Source organism: Ambystoma mexicanum, chromosome 3q (genome assembly GCF_040938575.1).
Source record: "Ambystoma mexicanum isolate Mex_15411 chromosome 3q, UKY_AmexF1_1, whole genome shotgun sequence".
NCBI classification, from domain to species: Eukaryota; Metazoa; Chordata; class Amphibia; order Caudata; family Ambystomatidae; genus Ambystoma; species Ambystoma mexicanum.
The window spans coordinates 624475925-624503035 of record NC_090926.1 but is presented as its reverse complement, the minus strand read 5'-3'; the positions used below and the strand labels follow the sequence as shown (position 1 = coordinate 624503035).

Here is a 27111-nt window from a genome sequence, read left to right as displayed (position 1 = left end):
ATTTCATTATCCTTATGGGGCTACTCGTTGCTATGCACGGAATTGCACTACTTTGTGATTCAATCCTGGTTTCAGGTGTATGGGATTGGTGGCGGCATCCAATGGACGTATCAAATCCCCCAAGGGCACTGAAACCAAATTCAGTCACTGGGGCACTAGCTCTTTGGGTAGAGATAGGTTTCACCTCAACTCCATTGAATGGTGTGCCCTGTCGTCTATCCTGGGACCTGGAAATGCACATTTGCTGTTCCAAATCCTTACACTTCTTAAGGAGCCTATCTGCCTCTTTTTACTTTCTGTAGAAAGAAGAAAAACAAATGATGCACTTTTACTCTCTGTAGTTTTATATTGGGCTTTGTCTGCATTATGAATTCCATACCTTGCATGCCTACAGCCACATATTCACCTGTTATGATGGCAACATAGGACTGGCTATATATGTACGCCACATTATTGCTGGTAACAAAATACCATCACATTCAGTGAGTTGCTATAAACTTCAAGGCGCTATATATTATACTACATCACCCACTGCACTGCATTGACCGATGGCTTCTGCCTTTGAATGAAAGGGAATTGCTGACATTCGAGTGAATCTGTTCCTTTCGGCCATGGCTTTATAGATCAGCAATGTCAAGTCAACATAGCCCACAATTTCAGGGATCAGGGGGTGATCAAGTCTGGTCTGCTCAATGGATGTTGCTCCACTGTTACCATGTGTTATTGTATATGTACATATAAATGTTGATACGTGGCTAGTGAGGGACTTATTTGTTGACACGTTAAGAGCTGGTACCTCGCGACCTGATACAAGTTGTGTTAGAATATTTGGGATGTTTTGAATTTGAGTAGATGAATATTTAGATTTGACGTTGCATCGAAGTTAGCTACTATGGAGACACAGAGACCCTCAACTCAGTTTGTGCAAAGTTGTATTGGTTAGGTGAGCTTACAGATGTCAATGCGCCGTAAATGCGTTTTGAATTCATTTTAATTAGATGTTTTTAAAGTTGTAGACCTTGTGGATGACACGTATTTCAGCATGATTTACATTGCCTTTTTCAAATCCAGGATAAGTTTACATTTAACATAAATAAAAAGAGAAAAACTAAATAAGAGCAAATAAAAAAGATCCCATATTTAGTCAATCTTGATAACATGAAAACAAAAACATTCAGTTAAGATATCACCACTGTTGCAAATAGAAAGCTCTAATCATTGAGGAAAAAGTGAGTTGGGCTGGAGCCCCGTGATTGGATATTCAATGCTTAAAATATAGTCACATCAAGATGCGGAAAATTGGGAGGGGAAATTGAAAAAGTGGTTTGTGCAGTGTTTCAAATTGATAGATAGGAGATATATGGTGTGATATAGACAGAGCAGAGTTGGGTCAACAGTATGATAGTTAAAAATAGAACATGAGTTCTTACCCTGATTCAGTTTCTTAAATACCAGCATAATGCAAGGAAGGGGGGTATGTCATGGGGTCAATCCCACCTGTGTGGAGATTGTGGAAAGACCCATTAGTTTAGAAAATGTTAATATTCGAGAAACGAGTATACATCAGTGCAAAGGCTTGTTCTCTAAAATAGAGTCTTGTGGTACTAAGTTTTCTTGGCAGCATGACATTTGCGTCATACGAATTTTGTATTCAAAGACCATGGCTGAGCAAATTTGTAAATTAGCGTTAATATAGTACGTTTGCAAATATATATAGATATGTGGTGCCGCACGTACACGAAGCATGGTGAAAGTTGAAAACCTTAGATTCTTCAAAAAAGTTAGCCGCATTATAGTTAATGGCCTAAATTAGCTGTTTCCTGCAGGTGGCTTATATTTACATTGGTGCTGATGACACAGATTTACGAGATACGAGCACAATGTAAATAATACAGGATATAATGAGAAAAAGACATGTGTGCGTGTTAGGTGGCACGTGTATAAAAAGTGAGAGAAAGCGAGTCGATGAGACCCCCCCCAGTATGGGTGGGTACAGAATGAGGTCCTACCTCATTCGAAAGTGACCTCCGGGTTCCCGGTGGTCCGCTTCAGTTATACAGGCACAAGTGTATAAATACAAAGTCCTTCCTTAGTGTTAGTAGTGGCAGCCATATTTTGGGAAGGAATTCAAAACAACTACCTTCAAGATGTTTTGATCTCTATTTTACGGCGTATTGACATCTGTAAGCTCACCTAACCAATACTACATATAAATGTTGTGTGCACACAGTGTATGTCAATGGAGGTGCTGGGTGCATTTGTGTGAGAGTGTATACAAGGATATTTGAGTTGACTTTTGTGTCTGTATGAATGATAGGTAATGCATTGTTTTGTCAAACGGGAAATTATATCATGCCTCCTATTTTGATGAATATATGTGTATTGGCCTAAGCCAAGCTGCTTATAAGCCACTTGCGAAGAAATCTGCGTTACAAGGTCTTGACCTTGGAGTTAATGTAAACCGCCATTTTAGGTCTATCTGTCATTTTAGCTTCTCTCCGTAAAGTCACCCTGTGAGCTAAAATAGTAGACAGTGTCATTCCAAATGTAACATGGCCGTCTTGACCGCTGTGTACAAACTAATGTGTAACTTGACTGCAGGCCACATGCTAGGGTCATGAACTGAGACCTTGTCCTTCGTTCACCTGTGTGTAGAGGATTACTTGTGCCAATGAAGCTAATCTGCAAGCATATGTTAAGGACAATGTATCCAAATACAGAACTGAGAACACTTGTTTAACTACATTGTATAGATGTTTGAGAAGGTTTAACAAGAAATCCTAAAATAAACTGTTCCCTTTGAGGCTTGTTGGCGAACGTATTAAAGGCAAACCCTAAGTGTACATATGTGCAAACTCAGCACGAACCCTAGATCCGTAATGTATTAACCAATATTAACTTACAGAAGGGTTGAACATCGTGTTTTCAAAGGTATATAAAGCGCAATTATTCTAATGTACAGTCCCACTCACTGAGCACACTGAACCATGCTGGAGTTTGCTGTGTTGTACTGAGGGCCGATAGCTATCTGTTGTTTTGTCCTTTGAAACTGTTCAGTATAAAATAAAGATCTTTTGTATGTTCCTTTGTAACCCGTGCTCGGTGTATTTCCTTTTGGTGTACTCAGCCTCGATATTTTCTCTTTGTTTTCACAGTTGGCGCACGAATAGGGACCCTCAAGACTGATGCCGGATCATCGAAGGTTGACACACGCTATCGGACTGGGATCGGACGGTGTGACAAAATAAAGGGGCCCCTTTCTGAAAGAGACGCGACACCTCAGCAGCGCTGCACAACCCGATCCCTGGACGATAAGCTTGTCGTCTGAGACAGCATCTTGACGAGGGTCCACTTATCGAGGCGGGCAGATTTGCCGAAATGGCCAAAGATTAGTTAGAAAAGAATCTTTGTAATCTGATCGGACCTCCTTAGGATTGATCAGGTGAGTCATGACCCGATTTTTAAGTATCCTGATAATTTGTTTTGGCGCATTGTATCTGCAAATACAATTATTGACCAGGTAACACCAATATTTTGATATGCCTGGGAAATTGTCTACCTTCTTCAGGGCGTTATTCTGCAGTGATAGGCAATCTTTGGAATTTAGCCATCCGGCACCACAGGAGGGGTCACCGGCTTGTACTATGTACTGTAAGCATGGCATTGGTAGTATAGTGTTTAATGATATTTGGCACAGACAAACCAGACATGCTTCCGAACTTCAGTGGCCGATCAATGGTAGTTTTGAACTCCCTCGGATTGAGTATTTAGAATCCATTTTATTAAAGAAAAAGACTAGACCTACAGCATTCAATGTTTTACAGAATTGAAAGAAAGAAACTTTAGCACAGCTCAAGAGTAGAGAAAAACATGCACGCCGTCATAAAACGAATGCCGAAAAAGCGTTGTTATATGACCAAGATAAACAGTCTGAGTCGGCTAGGAATATAGATAGGGCTTTCTCACTTGGCATTATGAAAATCTATCCTTCTAAAGACCTTCATGTTGCCGACTAATTTATTGACAAATTGTTAAATGAACGAAGGCCTGGTGCCACTGTGCCACTTCTGTATGTTCCTCTTCCTGCTGCTTTGCCTCTTCCTGCTGTTATTCCTGCTGTTCCTGCTCCTCCTAATGTTCCTCTCCTTCCAGTTGTTGTTCCTCCACCTGCTCCTCTGCCTCTTCCTATTGCACCAGTGACAGTACCTTCATTGAACTTGCCTGCTCCCCCTCTTCCAAGTGGTCCTGCACTGCTTGTAGTCGATCAGGGAGCGGGATTGAGGGTTGTTACTTGTAATACTGTACCTCCAGAGACGAAGCAGAATTTGATTGCATGGGCTAAGCATGGTATGGAGAGAGATGATCGAGCTAATGTTTTTGCCACACTTCCTAATATGGATAATTTTCCTGAGAAAAATGTTTTATTGAAGGTTTAGAGATTCATTTATGTGTAATGTGGGGCAAATTAAATAATGCAGATCTCCCACAAGGGTTGAGAGATCTGAACACTTTAGCGTTTTTCGAGAAGAGAAAAGGTGACTTAAACACTAAAATATTATTACAGCAAATTGTTAGAGGCCCTAGAGGGGGTAGTTCGCAGATTAGAGGTCAGTATGTTCCACAAGGAAGTGTGCCCTTGGCTCCTGTGAACATTAACCAGTGTGCCTATTGTCGGCAAGAGGGTCATTGGTGTGCACAATGCCCGATCCTACAACAAAGGTCAAATAACACATTTGGAAATATGGGTGGACAATCCAGAGGTCGCCCAGGTGCAGGGGGCACTGGTAGAGGTCAGTTTACACAGGATCCACAGCAACTTTTTTCGCATGATAATCAGACTCCGAGTGTGGATACTAGAAACATATTTGATCATCCTTCTGCTGCATATCTCTCTGAAGAACTTCCTTTTGACGATATTCTGTTTCGTTAGGATTGCCCGAAGCAGGGTTTGGAACCAACGCCTATTCCCGTTAATCAGAAAGGTCCCTACGTTGAAATGATAGTGGGAAATAGGAAACAACTGTTCTTGATAGATACTGGGGCACAGAAGTGTTCCTTTGATCATTCTCAGGTTCCAAACATTCCACTGTCAGGGCAAACCAATGTTTCTGTAGGGTTTTCTGGCACACCAGTTGTTTGCCCAGTTTCTTCACCGGTACCTATTTCTTTGGGTCCCTTTACGGACACTGTCCATTCCTTTTGACTTCAAATTGTGGAGAGAATTTGCTGGGGTTGAATCTGTTGAAAGAATTAAATGGTTAATTCATTGTTCTTCTGACGGAGTGCGTTTGACGATTTCACCACAGGAACTTTCTGTCTCACAATTCTTAACCAGACCTTTGCCGCCAGAATTCAGTGATGTACCAGAGTGTTTATGGGCAATTGATGACAATGATGTCAGTGTTTTGCAGATCGAGCCTGTTAAAATAGTTCTGAAACATGGACTAAAGCTGCCACGTATTGCAATATAAGATTTCAGTTGAGGGTGAGCATGCTTTGAAGTGCATTGTTTCCGATTTTGTACATCGAGGGGTGATTGAGGGAATTGCAGGTAGTTTGTGCAATAGTTCAATATTGCCCGTGTACAAAAAAGGCGATAATGCAATTCCATTTAGTTTCATAATTCATTTACGTGCCATTAATAAGGTTGTCGCTCCACAATTTCCAATTGTGCCTGATGTGACGACAATATTAACCATGATCCCGGCTTCAGCTACTTACTTTAGTGTTGTGGATCTGAAGAATGATTTCTTCAGTATTCCTATACACAAGGACAGTAGATACTTGTTCGCGTTCACCTTAAGGGGGCGCTCGTTCAAATTTACTCATGCACCGCAAGGTTACATGGAAAGTCCTAGCATCTATAGTAGGGCTTTGAAAGAACAGCTTGATATTCTTGAGTTGCCCTCTACTTGTACACTGCTTCAGTATGTTGATGACTTGCTTTTAGCTGCAGACTCAGAGCGCTTGTAAAGAGGGCACTGTGTTATTACTTATACATCTGGCTAAACATGGACACAAAGCTTCGCTAAAAAAAGTTTCGATATTGTAGTCAGGAGGTCGCCTATTTAGGCTATCTCCTGTCAAAGGAGGGAAGAAGATTGACACCTGAACGAATAAAACACATTTCTGGTATGTCTGTCCCAAATACACAGAAGGAAGTTAGAGCCTTTATAGGTATGGCTTCTTACTGTAGGTTGTGGATCCCAAACTTCTCACTAGTGATTAAGCCTATGTTGGCTTTGACGAAGAAGGGCATTGCTCCACCATTGCCATGGAACATGGAACACCAGCAATCATTTGATCTGCCCAAGACTGCATTGTGCTCGGCACCAGTTTTGGGCACACCAAACCATGAAAAGGCCTTTGTGTTGTTTGTGCATGAATGTGATGATGTGCTTTGGCTGTATTAAGGCAGGAACATGGAGGGAAGAATAGGCCATGCGGTTATTTTTCTTCCGCCCTTGATCCTGTAGCATGCGCTTTGCCAAGATGCTTGTGAGCTGTCACTGCTGCTGCTGCGTCCGTAAAACAGAGTGAGGGAATGGTCCTAGGCCATGATCTAACCCTGATGGTGCCTCACTCTGTAGATGTTCTACTGAACAGAACTCAAACGCAACACCTCACTTCCGCACGGTTGACGAGATATGAATTGATCTTGTTTGTTCCCCACATACAAATTAAGAGGTGTTGTGTTTTTAATCCTGCTGAACTCTTAGCTTTCCCGCAAGGTACTGCTTGCCGTGATGAAGAGTCACATGACTGTCTGTATACTACCGAACAAGAGACAAAGGGTAGAATTGATCTAAAAGACACTCCTTTGAACAATCCACCAGGGGAGCTGTTTTGTGATGGCTCCTGCTTCAAATTCCCAGAGGGTATATCCACAGCTGCTTATGCAATCACCACATTGAGCACAGTCGTGGAAACCAAGAGAATCATGCATAACTCCGCACAGGCCACAGAGATTATAGCATTGACCCGAGCTGGTGTACTTTCCGAAGGGCTTACAGTAAACATATATACTGATAGTCAGTATGCCTTTGGGGCGATTCACAACTTTGGTAGACTTTGGTCAGAAAGAGGGTTTTTAACTTCACACGGTACAAAGATTCAGCATGGGTCCCTAATAGTGCAACTGCTCTCAGCACTTGCACTCCCTACTCAGTTAGCTGTCGTGAAATGTGCAGCACATCGAAAGATTATAGATGATATAGGAAAACGGAATGCTTTCGCTGATCAGATAGCTAAGCAGACTGCCACCAATTTCTCTGCAGAAATGGATGTTTCAAGGGAGACTGTAAATGCCTATGCAATGGATGAGGGCGTTGACTCCGTAAGGAATATCCAAGCCAATGCCACATTAGAAGAGTCCAAGAAGTGGGCTGAAGGCTTGGGGTAACTTGATGATGATGGGTGTTGGGTGGACATAGTCGAAGGAAAATGGCTACTTCCTGACGCATACATGATGATGATGGTCATCATGGCTCATGGCCCTACACATTGTGCCTGGAAGCTTACAAAAATTTTGGAGAAAGTTTGGGCGAACGACAAAATCTCTAAAATAGCTCTGCGCTATGTTCAAAACTGCATGATCCGTTTACAGCACAATGTGGGAAAGGGAACATCATTTCCGAGGGGAAGTTTTGGACCACCTTCTGTCCCCTTTGAGGTTATACACTTTGATTTTATTGATAACTTCAAATATGTCTTAGTTGTCATCTGTGCTTTCAGAAAATGGGTCAAGGCTTTCCCTGTTAAGGACGCTACAGCCATGACTACTGCAAAAACTATGTTAAAGGAATATTTTCCTAGGTTTGGGCTACCAAGAGTCATCTGGTCGGATATTGGTCCACATTTTGTCGCTGCTGTAATTCTGCAGATATGTGCGGCATTACAAATCGACAAACGGTTCCATTCGGCCAGACACGCTCAGAGTGCCGGATTAGTAGAAAGGCACAACGGCATCATCAATAACAAGCTTGCTAAGACGTGTGCCGGCACCAAACTAAAATGGCTGGACGCCTTACCGATCATGTTACTAGCTATGCGTACAACCCCTCAAACTAAGACTGGGCTCTCTCCATTTGAGGTGGTAATGGGGAGACCTGCCAATATTTGGAACCTTCCAAAATGTCGGTCTTTAAGGAATGTTGAACATGTACTTCTTTCAGATTACTGTAGCCAGTTGACTAAAAATCTGTATTTGATTTATCACCAGGTGCGAGAGGCCTTACCTGTACTATACGAGGGCCCAGGTCATAGTATCTGGCCTGGGGACTGGGTATTAACTAAGGCATTTGAACGATCTTCTTGCCTTGCACCTCGGTGGTGGGGCCCGTTCCAGGTCCTGCTGGTCACACAGACTGCTGTGCGTGTTGCAGGCAGAAAACATTGGATCCACATGACACATGTCAAGAGACTTCCACACCCGGTGCCACACGATACAGAAGAAACAGAACCCCTCACGAATACTGCAACCAATGATCCCGAAGCAGTAAACAGCACCGAGAGTGCATCGGAGTCTTTCTCTGAGCCCATGAGTCCTGGGGAATTCATTTTGTCTCCACCCTCTCTAAAGGTTTTCTTTCCGGAAACTGTCGTTCCGGATCTTGAATCTTCACTTACTCTTGATACATCGCTTCCAATGGGAAGTGACGACACATTGTTCTCGGATCAATCAGTACCGGGGACAACAAGGTACAATTTGCGTCCAAGAAAATAGACTTACGGCACGGTTCGGCTGTACATTCGAAGAAGAAAGGAAAATCGAGGGCTTGCCTTTTTGCCCAAGTAATTGTTCGAAAAAGGGGATTCTGTTGGCTAGGGTTGTGGAAGGACTAAGAAATTGCTCGGCCTGGAGGTCGCAAGCAAAAAACATTGGGATTTCCATTTGAAGACTGCCATGCCTGCAACTGCTACCGCTGGTACAGGACTGATAAAAGAACGTGTGACCAGCAGTGAGAATGGACAGATTGTTTGGGCCCCGAAAACATACTGCTGTCTTTTTATAATTTCAATTTGTTTTATAATAGAAACTGGGCTAAGTCTCTGGTACCTGGAAGAAGAACATCCATTAGAGACCTTGTTACCGACTGAAAATGTACCCACTGTTTCTACTCCCTTCGTACATTTGCATACTCTGTCTCCTAGAGACTCCCAGCATAGACAAAGATATTACAACAATACCTTGTTACTTATCATGAATGCTACACATGCCATTTTTAATAGGTCCAACTGTTGGGTCTGCTCGCATTTACCGCAACATGGGGATGAGTGGCTAGGTTGGTATATTCATCCTTTACCTTTGACAACTGCTTGTTATGCTTCTCTTAGAGCACTGTTCTTTGGCCGTTGGAATGATAGCATCTCGGAGAACTTTGATGGTACTAATTTGAATAGTTTTGAGAAACATGTTCTTATGCCCTTGGGATGCTTGTTTTTCGCAAATAGGAGCAAGCTCAACGTTGCTTCTATTAGGCCCTCTGATAGACTGTCTCGCCCCTTTCAATCTTTGATTTCCCTTAAGATGGCTGCGATAGGCAATAAGGATGCAATGCCTCCATATTACGCTGTTAACCATAGCCCCGATTCAGTTTATTTCTGCATACAGAGGAATGGTACTCAGTCAATGGGAGATGTTAAAGGTTGCGCCAACTTTGCGAATTTGACTGGGGAAGACAGACCTTTGTATGTAGGCAAACCTGTCTACTTTGTTTGTGGTAATGTAGCATTTCCATGGTTACCCAGGGATTGGCAGGGAATTTGTTATTTAGGCATCTTGTTACCCGGGGTATTCATAGACAGTAATGTAGAGGTTTCAAAGGCTCCTCCACGACGGGACGAGAATGGTGACACTCCAGCACAGGTTCTGGAGACGTAGCGAAATCCCTTGAGCCATTTTGGGGACAAATAGCAAACTCTGAAGACATCAGAAGACTAGCGAGAGTACTGGAGAGAACCATCAACCAGACCACGGACATACTCTATAATATGACATTAGAACAGAAAGCAATAAGATTAGTAGCACTTCAGAACCGCATGGCATTAGATGTCATTCTGGCTGAACGTGGTGGAGTGTGTAAATTAGTGGGGTCCGTGTGCTGTGTTTTCAAGCCAGACTCCTCCCCAACTATCTTTAAGGCAATACAAATCTGCACGTCCTTAGTTCAGAAGTGCATTTTCCCGAGGGAAACTGGGATCTTAGCTCTTGGTTCTGGGACTTCTTGCGATCTTGGGGTTGGAAGGTGCTTTCGGTTTTACTGATCATTTTGGGAATTCTGTTGTTTCTTTGCTGTTGTATCCAGTGTTTACCTAGTATATGTTCGATGCTAGGGGGATGTTGAGCACAGGCGATAGGTACAATAGCACATAAGGTACATGCCCAGATAAGAGCTCCGAAGAATATGTGTTAAAAGAAATCCTGATAGACGATCTAATGGCAATAGATATTTCCGACAGTGATTCAGGGTGCATGGACGATGAGACATGGAGTTGTTTGCAAAAGGACCAGAAGTGGTTTTTAGCACTTGGCAAAGGCCAAAAGGTGGGTTTGTCAAACGGGAAATTAAATTGTGCCTTCTATTTTGATGAATATATGTGTATTGGCCCACGCCAAGCTGCTAAGCCACTTGCGAAGAAATCCGCGTTACAAGGTCTTGAGCTTAGAGTTAATGTAAACCACCATTTTAGGTATATCCGCCATTTTAGGTTTTCTCCGGAAAGTCACCCTGTGAGATAAAATGGTGGACAGTGTCATTCTGAATGTAACATGGCCGTCTTGACCTCTGTGTACAAACTAATGTGTAACTTGCCTGCAGGCCACATGCTAGGGTCATGAACTGAGACCTTGTCCTTCGTTGACCTGTGTGTAGAGGATTACATGTGCCAATGAAGCTAATCCGCGAGCATATGTTAAGGACAATGTATCCAAATACTGAACTCAGAACACTTGTTTAAGCTACATTGTATAGATGTTTCAAAAGGTTTAACAAGAAATCCTAAAATATATTGTTTCCTTTGAGGCTTGTTGGCAAATGTATTAAAGGCAAACCCTAAGTGTACAGATGTGCAAACTCGGCACGAACCCTAGATCCGTAATGTATTAACCAATATTAACTTACAGAAGGGTTGAACATTGTGTTTTCAAAGGTATATAAAGTGTGACTATTCTAATGTACAGTCCCACTCACTGAGCACACTGAACCATGCTGGAGTTTGCTGCGTTGTACTCAGAGCCGATAGCTATCTGTTGTTTTGTCCTTTGAAACTGTTCAGTATAAAATAAAGATCTTTTGTATGTTCCTTTGTAACCTGTGTTCAGTGTATTTCCTTTTGGGGTACTCAGCCTCGATATTTTCTCTTTGTTTTCACAGTTTGTATTTTCTATTGGAAGTTTGGAATGTTATGTTGTGTCACTGGGTGACTTGCAGGCAGGCTGGAGAAGTGTGTGGGCCCATTTGAATTTTAAAGATAGCCTCCACATGTCCCCCCAAACCGCCAGCACACCCATAAACCCCCCTACTTACCTTTTCTCCATCCGCCGCCTCGCCTGTACCCTGCAGTGTAAGATCCATCCATCTAACACGAATCAGATTTGACGCTGAAGGGTCCCTTTTTCTTCTTTTTTTTGTTGTGTCCCCTGTCACCAATGCTGACGAAGCGGGGGACACCCCTGCAACCGCTGAAATCAAAAATACTGAACATGGGGAGTGGGGGACACCCCTGGAACCCCAGCTCTTCATGTTCGGTATCTTCGGCTTTGAACTAATGGTGGTGACCGGATTCAGTCAAATCTACCATTCAACCAAATTTTATCGAACAATTTGGACAAAACAAACCCTACGAGCCACCACCCACCCTCCTTCAACCCCATCCCTGCTCCCCCCAAAGAATTTCAGCAAAGTTACTCCACTGTTTCAACTGATAGCACCTTGTGCTGAGCTCTGGCATATTGGAAACTGTCCTGGTTTAATGTGAGCATCATCCCAAGCAGGAAGGCACACACATTATGCACCCTACTACTGCAATAGTTACGAAATGCCCCACAACTTTGGGATTATTTGAGTAACACTCATATATACTTTGGGAGTAACCAGGCACGTGGTGTCGGTACCATTGCAAAGTGTTCTTGTTGCACTTTCTGTTCTGACTATTTGAATAGTATTGTATTACTTAAGACATGAATGGTGAGCGTTCATTTCTAGATCAATAACTGAAACTGCTTTAGTTTCCATTGGCATGTGAATTACTGCCACATTTTACAAGCCACTTATTCAGGGATGTGGCATTATGTCTGCCGTGCATGCAGTTGTTCCAGTGGGTGCATCGTTTCCTGGTGGGATCATAAATGGTTTGCTGCTGGCAAATGTTTTTCTGTTGATTTAGCAGCTTAAATACTGGTATATTTTCTGTGCTGCTTTGCGAAGTGCCTCCAATTATTTTCAACTTCTCCACGAAATTATGCTGTGGAATGTACCATTTTGACTCAATATTTGTCTCTGGGAAAGAACACTCTAAGGAAGCCTGTGGCTCTCTTGCTTTACTCATATGGTCACAGAGTTTTTGGACAAATATCGAAGAACACCAGTTTAAGAATCACCAGCTGCCACTGAAGAGAGTACCTCAGGTTCTTGCTACTTAAATAACCAATGTCTTTGGCAAGGGGCCCCCAGGGTGCTAATCTAGGGCAGTTAGGACAGGCATGGTGGTAATCTCAACTCCAAATGATGGATAAGATCTAAAATACCCCCTACATAAGCAAGTAAACACCCACCAAATGCAGCCCTAATCTAGGGTTCAAATGTCGAGGCATTGAAAGGCGAAATTATTTTTAAATGTAGTTCAGCGTACTAAACTGTTAAATCTGCCACTGTGGTCCTGCTAAGAGAATCTTATTAATAAGTAATAACGATCATTAAAAGGCATAGTGCAATGATTCTCACTCTAGAAACAGAACATTCCAGAACATAATATCAAGTTCAGGACTACGCATTCAAGATTTGTATCACAATGTCAGTTGTTAAATATTTTATTAGAAAATTATACATTTTACAAAGCGATTTTCTGTATAAATAATTTTACATTTTGGCACCATTGTTTTGGTAATACTGTAGAACTAAGTAGCAATGTTTTTTCGAAACATGTTTCAGACTAATGATCAACTTGGTCTATAGAGATGGCAACTTTACATTTAAATTTGTAGCAGTAGTGCCACTCCAGCTAGGACCCATTTGGATGACTTTTCTTTGGTTTTAAGGTTAAAGGTCCAGACATAGGTTGGACCCCTTTGGCGCGTCTTGTAGACTGGACATGCATACACATTACGAGTATCCTGCTTATCCACGGGTATGGCCTTGATGAAGATAACTGGCATGGCCGGTGTCAGGTCTTTCAGCCGAGCATCCGTGATGATTCCAGCCTAGGAAGCAAAAGACAAAAACTTTCAGAAATGCAAAACATTCAATGGGTTTGATTATCAAATGGCAACATATACACAATTCCATACTGTGCCACACAGATTCACGACCCAGACCTGTAAACCTGAAGCCGAGTGGCCACTATAATATTAAGAAACGTGTGTAAGTCCCAATACTTGACAACCAGAGGACAAGGTTTGTTTAGGTGACTTCAGATACACTACAAGGCAGGAAGGCAGAATTCGTGCTAGTGGCTATGTTACCCGATGTAGAGCCAGGCAACTGGCGTTCTACTCCCAAGCCTGCCCTGCATCTCCACTGTGATCTTGGGCCAAATCACTATCTCCTTATGATACAGTTTCCCTATCTGTCAAAATGTGGACAGCCTTTCAGCCAGTAGGTCTGGATAAAAAGTGGACTTCCAGATATAGTGTACCACGATTTCCCTTATTCTGACAGTGTGGAATATTTACAAAAGGATCAAAGGAAGGGGAAAGGGAGACGGGAAGGCAGAAAAGGGACTCGAGATCGGAAGGATGAGACGACAAAGAATGAATACAAGAGACAGTAGGAGTGGGTGCATTGCAGAGGCGTTGCTGGGGGCGGGGGGGCTATAGCCCTGGGTCTTTTGGCTGTAGTCCCGGATAGAAGCTCAGGTGCTACAACCACGCTATAAGCACTTTGGATTAAAGGGCTAAATAAATTCAATAAAATACAGAAATACAAACCAAAATGCTAGCCAGCCCCAAGTCCCGCCAATTCCGGCATTAGCTTAGCCCCTGATCTTTTCCAGACCTAGCAACAGCACTGGTGCATTGCGTCGACTCGGTTCCTTTTCCTACACCAGTGCCCGTGTGGTGAGAAGGCTGGCTTTTTGTGGTGCGCACTCTTTCGCCTATGGCAGCAAAAACGCTAAGGCCGTCCTCTTTTAACTGGTCATTTACATGCACATATGTACGAAAAAGAAACATATTTCGCTTTACACTCTATAGGCTACACATGTGCCTCCATGACGCGGCAGGCCACACAATAATAAAGAAATAACACGCCGTGAACAGAAAGGTAAACGTGCAGCACATATTCTGGACATTTACAGTTAAACTTCTTTGGTGAAGAGTTTGATGATTTATACAGCAGCAGGAAACATTTCTATTAAATCTGGCATCTCCAGGAATTCCAGATCCCCTTCATTGCGAATGGCAAGTGAAGAGATACCATCTGACTGAAGTTTCATTATGGAGAATGTCTATGTGACATACAATTACTTTTCCTGTGATGACGGTGTTCCAAGAGATGCAGGCCTGATTTCTTTTTAGAGGTGATGCACTGTTGAAATTCAAAAACAACTCATGGATTATATTTTCTGTTAAGACTGCAGATGTTAGAAGTCAGATCCTAATCAGGGTGTCTCCGGTTTGAATTCTTAATCATTCCAAATACAAAACCTGCAACTGCGTCTGTGCTTCAAAGCAATCTTATCACACAATACCCCGGTTATCAATTGAAAGATTTCCCTGGCGTTTAGTTACAGGTTGGATTTTTTAAAATTCTGAGCTTCGCCTCACTTGCTGCCATTCCATGCTGATTGTCTCTTCAGAAGTGTGACAAACGGCGTCGCGTATGTCCTATACACAACTTTAAGGATATAGTTCTCTTATTAGTAATTTCACAGCTTTATACCCAAGCAAAAAAACATGCAAATGTTTATTAAAGGACCTGCGGTGTAAATTAACTGAATGTTCAAAGAGTATCCCCGTCAAATTTGAATCATATTATATTACCAAACAATTGACAAAGACAATACGTTTTTTATTAAAGTTTCTACATCGTGTGATTGTATTGGTGAAAATTCCGTAAACGTGTAATTTGGGTATTTTTAATGTGTTAGGCCTTGTATAGGTTGTTGGGTGCATGATCTGTAAATGTGTGGTGGACTGAGTGCATTAATGTATTGTTGCACTAGTGTACCGTATCATTGCCGTTGCAGCGTAGTAATGAGACATACACCAAGGTAATCCCATCCCTCCTCATGTGCCAGATATTGCCATAATATTATCATAATATGTGTCTGTACAGCATTTGTCACAGACATTTGCAATCTTGGGTGACATGCACTGAGCCCTTTGTCACAAGAAAATGGCTTGCATGGTAAGCCACCTGTTACAAACATCCTCTTTTTTTTTGTGACGATTCACTAGATATCGTCACTTCTCCCAGAGGACGAGCCCTTTTCCATGAGGCCAGTAAGGCGAGGCCGCTACCAGATAATCCCTCTGAGGGTAGTATAACTCGGGAGCATTTTATGGGGAGGGACTCCCCTCTAGAGAAAAGGTTGACCATCTAGGGTACAGCCGTCATGAGAACACCACACACCTGCACACTTTAGCCTCCTTCCTCTACTAACCTCTTTGTAGACAGTATACCTATGTACTATTCTAATGCAGAGTACCTTAGGGTTCTGGAAAATTCTGAGACGAAGAAGAACAGCAGGAGCCTAGGTAATCCAAGTACTGGGACAAGTTGGCCCCACAGAGCAATGAAGATGAAACATGTGAAAGAGAAGAAGGACTTATACAATGAACCCAGATATTGCTGGCAACCTTGTATAAAAATCGACAATGGACTAAACACTGTCTTTGCAGACATGTAAGACTGCAGGTGTGCTGCATACTGATCGCAGGAGATAGGAACCTGCATCGCTGATCTGGAGGGAGAGAGCTCCAAGGACGCTGGCAGTCCACTATGTCCGATGATTGGAGGGTCTGTAGGAGCATACCGCTGCCCAGCAGTATCGAGAGGGGGTTGGAATGTGGACGGCAATCAGGAATGCCATAGCGTAGCCACAGGGAAAGCAAGATGCTGGAGAAGCCGAATCAAACACTCACTGTTCCAGGAAGCCCGGGCGCTTTGCGAACACCCAAACAAGACAAAGGATGGCACGGGAGACCAGGAGGATATACTGGATGGCTTACCAAGAGATTGACGCAGTTGTTCCTAGACCCCATTGCAGCCATAACGCTTTGTTATATAATTAATAATTAATAGCACGGCAGGTGCATTAAGCCTACAAACCTTCTCCTCATTGCAGTGGTGGAAAACCTGGTGACCACCAGGGAAGGATTGAGGCCCCTAAGTACCTTAAAGAGAACTTGGGAGGGAGAGTCCCTTATAACAGTGGAGGGGATATACCCACCGACAGAGAAACCAGGATCTGGGACCCTAGGCGAGAACGCATTATGAGTCATCTTCATTGTGGCAGTACTTGGCAGGAAAGTGAAGCAAGTAGGCCAGTTCAAAGACGAATAGAGGGAAACCAGGGTCTGGGAACCGAAGCAAGAAAGAGATACGAGTCAACTTCCTTGAGGCAGTACTTTTCAGGAAGGTGAACCAAGAGGGCCAAATCAAAGAAGAAAAGAAGCTAGGGTTTCTGACTCTCCTAACACTCAGAACTGCATGTTCAAGTGTGAAGCCTAATGAAAAGAAGACCAGGGGAAGGGAGTCAGTCCCTGTGGTTGTAAGGAACTGATACCAAGATAGCAGAAGAAGTGAGTCATTCTCCTGGTAACCTGGACCGGCAGTAAGATCCAAAAAGACCTGGGGAAGGGAGTCATTCCCCAGGCTATCTCCGGATGTATGTCAGGAGAAGGGAGACATTCTCGTGACCCAAGAAAGTACTCTTTAGAACTTTACTATCTGGGAAAGGGAACTATACCCCCTGACAACCTGTGAGACAAGCGACTGTTCTAAGACTTAGGAATTGTTTCAACAAACCACAAACCATAACCCAGGAGAAGGACGACATTCTTCTGGGACTGGAACATTCATGCTTTTTTCTTTAGTTTCTAGTTTAAGGGACAGAGGTAAGGGTTTATTGACACATGACAGTGGACACTTTAGAGTTAACTGACATCATGAGAGGCACCTTATTCTATTAGTTGAGGCAGGGAACCCATCTTAGTAATGGGGTAATATAGGGTTTATCTTGCTTTCTTGATTAGTAAAAGTCTTTAGCCCCAAACATGCCACCTTTCTGTCAGCCTCTTTTTTGAGCACCCTTAGAGTATGCTTAAATAAAAACAAACTGTCAGAAATCACAATGTGCATGTGCAGGCGATGTTACCATACCTACAATTCACCTTATCTACCATCCTTCTGTATAGGAACTGAATGCCAGTTGCTGTGCTGTTTTTTTTGTTTTGTTTTTTTAAGTGCATGTAAACGTGTGTGCACATCTTGTCCAAACCATTGGTAGTACATGGGTCAAGACACACATTCCTGAAAAGAGAGCAGCCACTGGAGCTCGGGTCAAACTAACCACACATGCTTTAAAGATAGCTAACTTGTACAAGAATCACACATGCTGAACATTCATGAAAGTGGTTTCTAGAAGGGCATGTTGCCCCACAGTTTGTGGTGAATGTGTACTGGGGCTTGATGCTGCGAGGGCAACTACGGCAGTACTGTTTGCACATTGTCTGTTGGCCCTCCCCTTTTCAAATATACGGGACATAACTTAACATGTACTGTACATCCACACTGGAGATAAAGATATAAATCAGTGGCCAAAAAATAACAATGTGTTTAAACAGTCAAGGTAACTTATGGAAGTCTGCTAATGTTCAGAATGTAAAGTATTCAGCTATCACAAAAACGTCTACTACACTACAAATTAAAACATAACTTACATTGCATAACTATTTCAGATGACTCACTTTTAAATATATTATTGTTGTGAGCTACCTAACCCTTGACCTGAACTACACGTGCAGGTAAACGTTGCTAGTCTCTGAAATAATCGGGAGAGTGAAGGGTTAAACAGGAGGGCAAGACGGGTTGGCAGACCAGAACATGGGTGTCAGTTAGGCCAGGCTGCTGAGAGAGAAATCACAAAGAATGGAGGAGTGAAAGTGGTTAAGTGGTTGAGGAAAGATGGATGGAAATGAGGTTAGTGAGTGTGATATATTTTATTTTGGGTTGGAGAGAAGTAGCAAACACAGCCATCAGCATAGAGGAAAGACCAGAGAGCAGCTGAGATGGCAAGCATGGACTGGACAGACCAGGTTAGCTCACAGGGGTGAGTGGAGACAAGGTTGAAGCAGTAAAGCAATTGGCAGAGTCAAGGGCAGAGGAGAGCAAGTGAAGAGATTCCTTGTAGGACACAAGGAGTGCCAGGAAAACAGTGTTACTCTAGGAACATGAATAGAGGTATATATTAGACGTTGGATGGTAGGGGAGATCCCAGGAATAATGTTGCTCAAATGGAGCCCAGGTGTTAAGATGAAGCCTTAAAAGTCTTCCTTTTTGGAGTCTGCAAGGGGAAGAGGGAGTGTCTAGGAGAGACGACATAACACAATTCAACTAGGGAACCATGTAGTAGGGTAGAACCTGCTATCTGTCAGCAGGGAGGGGTGAGTCAGCAGAGAGAAGAGGGTGGTGGGAAAGAAAGAGTGAAAAGCCAGAGGGAGTGGCACAGGTGGAAATTAATTGAGGAATGGAGAGAGGAGAAATGGAATATGAGGTCCAATGAGATTTCATAAATCTGGGGTGACTGGTTGCGGAATATGGCTAGAAAGTAGTCAGGGAGGGAGGAGTTAAGTTGAAGGCAGTCAGCCTTATTCATGTTACAGGGTATGGAAGACTCGGATTAGTATGGCCGGCCTTCAGAGTACAGAGATTCGAGTAAAAGGTTGACACCAAAAGGAAGCAGGAACAGATGTGAAATGCATAGCAAGAGTAGTACGAGGGAAAGAGTTGCACACTTATGAATTCAAAAGAAGAGTAAATGGAGTTGAGGACAGGCAGATGTGTGGATGAGGTGTCTTGGCTGGTCAGGAGACCCTCACTTGGATAAGCAATAGCAATGGGGGTGGGTGTTAGCGTGAGAGGCTGCTAGTGTGTCTTGTGGAGGGATATACGGCGAGGGTGAAGTGGTTAGCTAGAAAAGACATCTTTTTTTACAGGTATTGACCATTCCAGAGTCATAAAGTGAGTTTGGTGGGGTTGAGGGGAATTTAAGAGGGAAGAGTTAACCCCAGCCTTTATACAAGGGGGGTATTTGCGGTTAGAGTACGAGTGAGCAGAGCCACTCATGGGTTGTTTTGAGAGAGGGGCAAGCATCGATATTGGTGGGATTTCAGAGGCTGGAAGAGTGGAGTTACATTGATGAGGGTATCCAGAGGCACCTGCTGTAGGGCAGTGATAGAGTGAGAAGGTGGAGAAGGACGATGTGCAGAAAAATGATGATGGTGTGTGCAGTCAGGTCTGAGGAGTAAGGTTCAGGTGAAGGTTGGGCCACTATCCACCAATCTGATGCTGAAAGTACACCTCTGCCATTAATTACAACTGTCCATTCAGATATGTATTAAAAAAAAGTGGACGTGGCCTCAAGTTAATTTACTGTAGACCACTCATGCTGTACATCTCAGCACCTCTGAAAAACCCTTGCCCACAACACCATTTCCAGACCTCGGTTTTAAGTAAACTTTAGTCCGGTGTATCAATTTGAAGTTAATAAAGAATGCAGCTCTATAAATGCATCTGATGGAGAAATTAAATCACAGGACTAGGATATGGAGTCATCGCGTAACCTTAGAAGAGTACCACAAGTTCAGCAACTAGGATATTAACACCTTGTAGATGAGCAACTTCCACATTTATTCTACGTTGGAATGCAACATAAGCTCAACATCGACTTGTTTGTGCTCAACGCTGGGTTATAAAGATGTTGTCAATGAGTGCTGGTGAAGCAGGCATGTTAAGTTCACCACTGCCTTCCGCCCCACTTGAAATTAAGGTGTAGGTGCAAATTGACCATGACTATCACAGTGCTCAAGTTGCCTCAATATGGTTTACAGTGGGGGGGCATGGAGAGATAAGCAGCAGCAAGACACACAAGTTATTGTACAGAGCATCTTGGGGGCTGGTTAGTAATGCATAGAGAGGGTGGAAAATCAAGGCCTCCAACCCAGAAAACAAGTTCATATCGGCTGTCTAAGCCTCAGTCCTCTCCCACCTGGATTGTGGCAATTCTCCTTTGGAAGGTAGACCTTCTAGTGACTACCCTGGCACCACTGAGATGTGTCCTGCATGCGGCTGCATGACTCATCAAAAGGACTATGCAAATTTGACCACATCACCCTGACCTTCATCCGACTGCACTAGCTCCCGCTGCAAACCTGTATCCTCTTCAAATCCTGTGGCATAATCTATTAGTATCTAAACTATCTCACTGAGAGACTGGGCAACACCTGAGGCCAACAATTCATCAGAAATAAGGACACGTGCAGGCTTGAACTGCACTGGTGCAGGCTGGGATGATCCAGGGTACCTATTCAACTTATATGTGGGGGGGAGTAGGGTTAGTTTATGTTCTTTAATTATAGGGTTTGGGGAATATGTGGGGGCTGTAACAGAGGGGAATGGGGCTTGCCCACCCCATAGAAATGCCCCCAAAAAGGTGGCAAAATGTCTTCAGTGAGTTGACCACCTACGAGTTATACCTATCAGAACCAGAAGACAGGCCTTCTCTGTCTATGCCCCAAGACTCTGCAACATCCTCCAGGTAAACATAATACTCACCCCCTCATTTCTACTTTTCAGGAAGGAGCTCAAGACACTCCTCCACAAGGAATGGCTCCTCCTTAACACCTACATCCACACACCCTCCGCTCCCCACCCTACCTCAGACTCTATGATCTGTTCCCCACTGTTTCCTTCCCTAGTTGCTTGTCAATCTCTTGCTCCCAAATTGCCTGCCTTCCCCCTCCCCTGCTTTTAGCTCCCTGTTCTTTATGCTTCCCTCGCCATGTTCTTACCCCTACAATTATAAAGCGTTGTTGCTTTCTGACGCTGGATCATCACTCAATAAATTCCCTAATAATAATAATAAAGAAAACAATCATCGCAATAATCTGCTTAAAACATGAAAGTAGGACAATGCTGTTTCACCGGATGGCGGTGGCTTGTTGCATCAAATGGAGTCACCTGTTAGCAAAAGGTGAGGCAGTGCCCCAGGGAGTTGTATCCATCACATTTCAGTGAAATTCTGGAGGCAAAACACTGGCATTATATGTTGATAACACAGCTATTTTGAGCAAGAAAAAAAACTGTTTTGTGAAAATGTCAATCCAAGCACAGTTCAAAGGTACTCATTCCATATGACAAATATTGCTATTCTATAGTCTGATCATCTCAACGCAATCAAGGTATACCCATCAATTATAAGCCCCCTTTATCATGTCAAACACTGGGTAATGTCATGATGTGAGCAGGTGCCCAGAACGTAGGTCAGGTATCCCCATCATGTGCCCAGGTTATCAGTACCAGATGCCTTAATATTTCCAGGTACTACTCCCATATCCCAGGCATTGCCAGGAGATTAACAGGCACACCCATCATATGCACTGCTAGTCCACACATACCCAGATATTGTCAACACAAGCACAAGTATTGATAGACAGTCACAGCCCCAGTGTTATAAAAGTGGTGTTTGGCCACAGATTCTAGCACCTATACACTGTCTAGGGCATAACAAAATCAGAATTGGAAGGTGCGAAGACTTCTGAATTGGAATGTAAATTGGATTTGAAACAGTATCCCCCTTATCCCCTTAAACAATAGTGATCTCAGAAAAGGCACTCATTCCTCTCCGATAGCATGCAGATGGCAAGTGTGAGGTCTCTGGTCATGAAAACTCAAAAAAAGGATCAAAATAAAAGCATTGTATTTGGTTGAGAGTGATAAAAGCAGTATTAAGGCCCTGAGCCCTGGTAGGCATGGACGATTGTAACGGGCTCAGCAGAAGATCCTCATCACCCGATATGAGATGGTAAAGCCCTCTTCCAGGTGTCAGAGATAGCCCTGTGAAGGAACAGTCACAACCAGAAGCAGCCTCAGTACACAAGAATGTATGCTTCATAGTTAACCATGCACGGTTTTGATCCTAAAGCTGGCTCACATCATCCTTAACACTCAGGGTGTTGTGTATGGTTTGGCTTTGCAGAAGGAATGTTGTGATGTCATGTGGAGTGTTTATGCCTGAGTGATGGAATGCATGGGTGAATGTTCTAACCTGGTCAGTTGGTCAGCAGAGGCCTGGGTGATGGGCTGCCAGTGTCTTTTATTGTCCTATAAGTAACTTAAATGTAACATGTTTGACTGCTATGAAGATGTCTATGAAGCTGGAAATAAACTTAGCATGTCAACCTAAGAAAGCTGGGAGCTTCTTCGTAACATTGGCGACGAGCTGGTCTTTTAAACAAGAATCCAAGCATGAAACAGGAAAGTTTGGTGAACCTGCTGAGGGGGGTGCCGGAGGAAGGTGACGGACAACACTGCCCCCACAACAAGTAAGGCCCATCACCCAGGGCGGAAAAAGGGGGAGGAAGAAAGTCTCTTATTGGAAGGATGGGCTGCCTGCCTTTTTAATCTAAAGGTGAAGATCTGGCTCACAGATCGGAGGGCAGGAGTGTCTCCATACTATTGGGGAGAAGCGGTGCCCTTATACAGAGAGAGGGGCTGAGAAGCTGTGCCTGATATGTTTACATGGCAGGAGAAGCGGTCCTCATATGGAATAACAGGGGTTTTGTACACAGCTGTGAGGCGCGCATAGAAGCCTGATAAGAGAGCGCATAGGGTGATTACTAACTGACGCCATCTGACCAGAGTACGGCTACGTGTTGTGAACTCCGTGAAGAGTTTCCATGATACGTGTAAGTACCTCTGAGCCATATGGAACGGTTGACGGTTGGAGTGGAGGAGCTCCGTGCAGTGCGGCAAAAGTGTAAGGATTGATGACGTAATCGATGTACCTGGTAGGGTTGACGATCCTTTAGAATGTCGGCGGTGACAGGATTTGACTACGGCACCCCTGGGAATAGGAGCTGCTCGGTAACGAAGTCGACAAGGGTTCTGAGTAAGGCACCCTGGAACGTAGCTGAATGTGACAAAGAGGTGTCTGCACGCTGCCAAGTGCCGTTGAATTGATATGGAAGGGAAAGGTTTATGAGGAATCCAGACACCCAGATGGTATTGTGGGATATCAAATGTTACGGGTGAGAGTCTTCAGATGGTACTGTGGGACACCAAAGGCTACGTGTGAGTGTCTTCGACAGGAGCAGCTTGTAGTAAGTTGGATTGGTTTGGGAGTCGGAAGCTTGTACGATGGACAGCAGTAGCTCTGCGTAAAGGGAAGAAGCTTGGAATGGGGCTGTAAACTTAACGTTTACCAGGCGTGGACATCGCCTTTTGTGTCCTAATGCAGTTATGAGACTCAGATTACTGCAATGTATCCTTTTTTCTCGTTGTGGATGCGGAACGTGTAAAGTCAAGAGATTACAATGCATGTTTGGGTAAATTGATTTAGGAATGCTCGTGTGTGGAGTATGCCTGTGAGCAGTATGGTGATGTTTGGTGTGGTCTAGATATAACCAATTGAGGATTTGCAGCATAGGGGTGAGGTTGGCCCACCCATGGACATTTAGCCATTCTGAAAATGTTCGTTGTTGGGGTAACAGCAGTTTTTAGTGAGTTCAGCGTGGGTGGTGTATATTAAATGTAGTTTTAACATTTTGAGGACTTTCAGCATTTAGGATTGGATTTGGAAATGTGCTCAAGACATCTATTATTGAACAGTCTAGGATTAATCTTTTGAGCATTTGCAGCATTTAGGTCGCTAAATAGCAGCATGGACTTTTAGGATGGGACGTGGATAGGGTCTTATGTCTTCTACTGTCTTATGATGAATCTGGCACTTTGGTATACATAAACTCATGCAATTGAATGGTATTATTCATGTTTATAATATATGGTGTTTTAAAATAGTACATTAATGCGCAGATGTATAGAACATTGCAATGTGATCTGCATATTGTGTTATGTGATGTATGGTTTGGTCTGGTGGGGATGGGTGTGGCTATGAGTGCCATCATTCCTGGTTTTGGATGGTGCTTACATAGATAATATTAGTGTGCCTCGTTGGCATTTGTGACCTACCTAATGCGGTTGCTGGGTGGTACTTTCAGCAATGTATTCAGTAAGGTATGGGCACGTCTGTGGTAGGGGCGTGCATGGTTCAACGGTCTATGTGGGTTAATGGTGGTAGCTCCACCAGTTCTGTCGGGGTGTAACTTTAATTAGGTTATGCATGGTTATTCCACGTATGGCTGTATGAGGTGGTAGCACCACCTATTGTCAGAGTGTGACTGAGGTTAGTCATGCAAGGTGATTGGTTTGGTATCTGGGTGGTAGAGCCCCCAGCAGGTGTAGGGGTATGTGAGTACAGGGGGTAGCGCCCCCCGTTTTGGGTATGGGCATGTCTGTAGTATTAGGCATTGCATCGTCAAACATTACCCCGACTTTGTGGTTTACTTATCACAAATAATGTTATCTTTTTCTATTCTCTTGCACATGCGGCGCGACTATTTTTAGCTGTACTGTGTGCGATTCCATGACTCTTTTCACCCTCATCAGGGTCCGGTGTGAGACAGTGAGATTAGTTGTTGGACCTGGTGTGCCTGGCCAGTGCATCGGGTATGAGGTGAGTGATAGTGTGTCAGAGCACGCGTTGCGTGCCAGCCCTTATGATGTGAGTCGGTGTGATTGGTTTATGCTGGTGTGTGTGGAGATGTGTTGTGTAATGTCTTGTGCTGTTGTTGGAAGAGGGGAGATGTGTTGTGTAATGCGTTGCTGAGTGTGATGTGCAATGTAAGGGGAGGATATGTGTTGTGTATGGTTTGGCTTTGCAGAAGGAATGTTGTGATGTCATGTGGAGTGTTTAAGCCTGAGTGATGGAATGCATGTGTGAATGTTCTAACCTGGTCAGTTGGTCAGCAGAGGCCTGGGTGATGGGGGCCAGTGTCTTTTATTGTCCTATAAGTAACTTAAATGTAACATGTTTGACTGCTATGAAGATGTCTATGAAGCTGGAAATAAACTTAGCATGTCAACCTAAGAAAGCTGGGAGCTGCTTCGTAACACTCAGCACACAAGAATGCATGCTTCATAGTTAACCATACGCGTTTTTGATCCTAAAGCTGGCTCACATCATCCTTTACCCTCAGGGACATGGGCAACATTAGCACAAGTATAAGATTTAGATTTTGAGAATGGGTCACTTGAACCTTAACATCATTGAATATATACATCTTAGTTAACTGTATATGGTATCAATTCTAAGACTGGCTCACTTGCACCTCAACACTGAGGAATACATGCTTCATTGACAAACATTAGGTTTAGATTATGAAGCAGCCTCAACTGCACTTCAAAACCCTTGAATACATAATTCATTGACATCTGTATATTGGTTAAACAAAATGTCCACCCTTAGATGTGCCCTCAAAGACAACAGCTCTTTGTGGTCATGTACTGGTTAATAATACATTCACGTTCATAATACTGCTCCTCCCCCAGGTCACCGACTGTATGCTGCCAGCAAACACCCAAAATCAAATCAACGAATCTTAGAATCCATCAGCAAACTTTGAAAAAAGAGTCCCCTTAAATGACACGCATGCCGCAAACTGTCAGGTGCATCAAAATATGTATATTTCTCTTAATAGTTTGTTAGCTAACTGCTACCAGCTTAGAGCTACATGAATTTAGGGTTGAAGAAAAAAATGTGGTTCGGGAAAAATCATATGGTGTGCAGGGTCGGACTGGGCTATTGGTCGTTCGGCCAATGACCTTGAGGACCTGGGGGGCGGTTTTCCAACCAGCCACCCCTGGGCCGTTTATGTGTTTCTGTGTTCTGGTGTAGGTTTCTGGCTGCTTGCCCGAGCAGCTCACCAGCAGCAGCGATGTGGCAGCATCAAGGCAAGGTAACAACAGGAAACTATGGGGAAGCACATGCAGGTGTGGAGCCAGTGTAGATCGGGTGTCTCCAAGTGCTGTGTGCTCCAGGATTTTGAATAGATTGGTTGATGCAGGCCTGTGAGTGGATCCATGTGTGGTTTGTGCTTGTATTACACAGCACATCCCTCAGCTGTGTGCTGGAGACCCATGCATTTACCAGTGGGTGTCTGTGTATTGTACAGGTAGCTCCCGAAAGAAGGGCCTGTGAGTGGCATGTCTCAGTATTTATATAGGCTGCTTGGGAGCGGGCCAGTGTGTGTTATAATTGTTATAATTGATTATTTATTACGTGCTTAATACCCAGAGGTTCCTAAGCGAGGACCCGGGTATCAAACCTGTGTTGCTCCACGTTGTCTTCCTTCCTAGGCGAGTGCATTGCCCCTGAGCTATCCTCCCAAGTTCGTGTGGACGTGTGGTGTTCCATTTTGCCATGTCCAGAAGGCCTTTAATTGTACTTGTCTGCATGCTTGCTCTATCCATGTTGTGCATGCATTTGTGGGGCCTGTGAATGGATTTGTGTGTGCAGGTTGCTTCTTTCTAGTGCTATGTGCAGTATGCATGTGATTGAAATCCTTTGTTTGGGTGTGCGCTTTGCAGTGCAGGCCTGTGAGATTGCCCAAGTGTGCAGTCTGGTGTGTGTCAGTGCTGTGTGGAGGAGACATGAGAATTGAAACAGAGTGCGCTGTCGGTGCCGCACAGTGCTATTTGCAGTATGATGCGCAGTATGATGCGCAGTATGGTGCCTCAGGCTCTCATTACTTTGTGCAGGTGTCCTGTGAATGAACCAGTGTTTACAGGGTTGCGTCCTTGTAGTGCTTTTCGGGGGAGGCCTGGGAACGTA

General features: G+C 43.7%; 1 protein-coding gene across 2 annotated transcripts in view; it reads right to left on the bottom strand.

The window, feature by feature from the left end:
- DNAH9 (dynein axonemal heavy chain 9) overlaps positions 1-27111 on the bottom strand; it is a 1527051-nt gene that overhangs the window by 9207 nt on the left and 1490733 nt on the right. The window contains exon 69 of one of the 2 annotated variants that reach the window (XM_069654516.1): positions 13191-13420. In XM_069654516.1, the coding sequence (XP_069510617.1) occupies positions 13193-13420 (228 nt within the window). In that variant the 3' untranslated portion in view covers positions 13191-13192. Of the gene's footprint in view, positions 1-12993; positions 13421-27111 lie in introns of those variants that run through there. The other variant, XM_069654515.1, reaches the window with a different exon arrangement.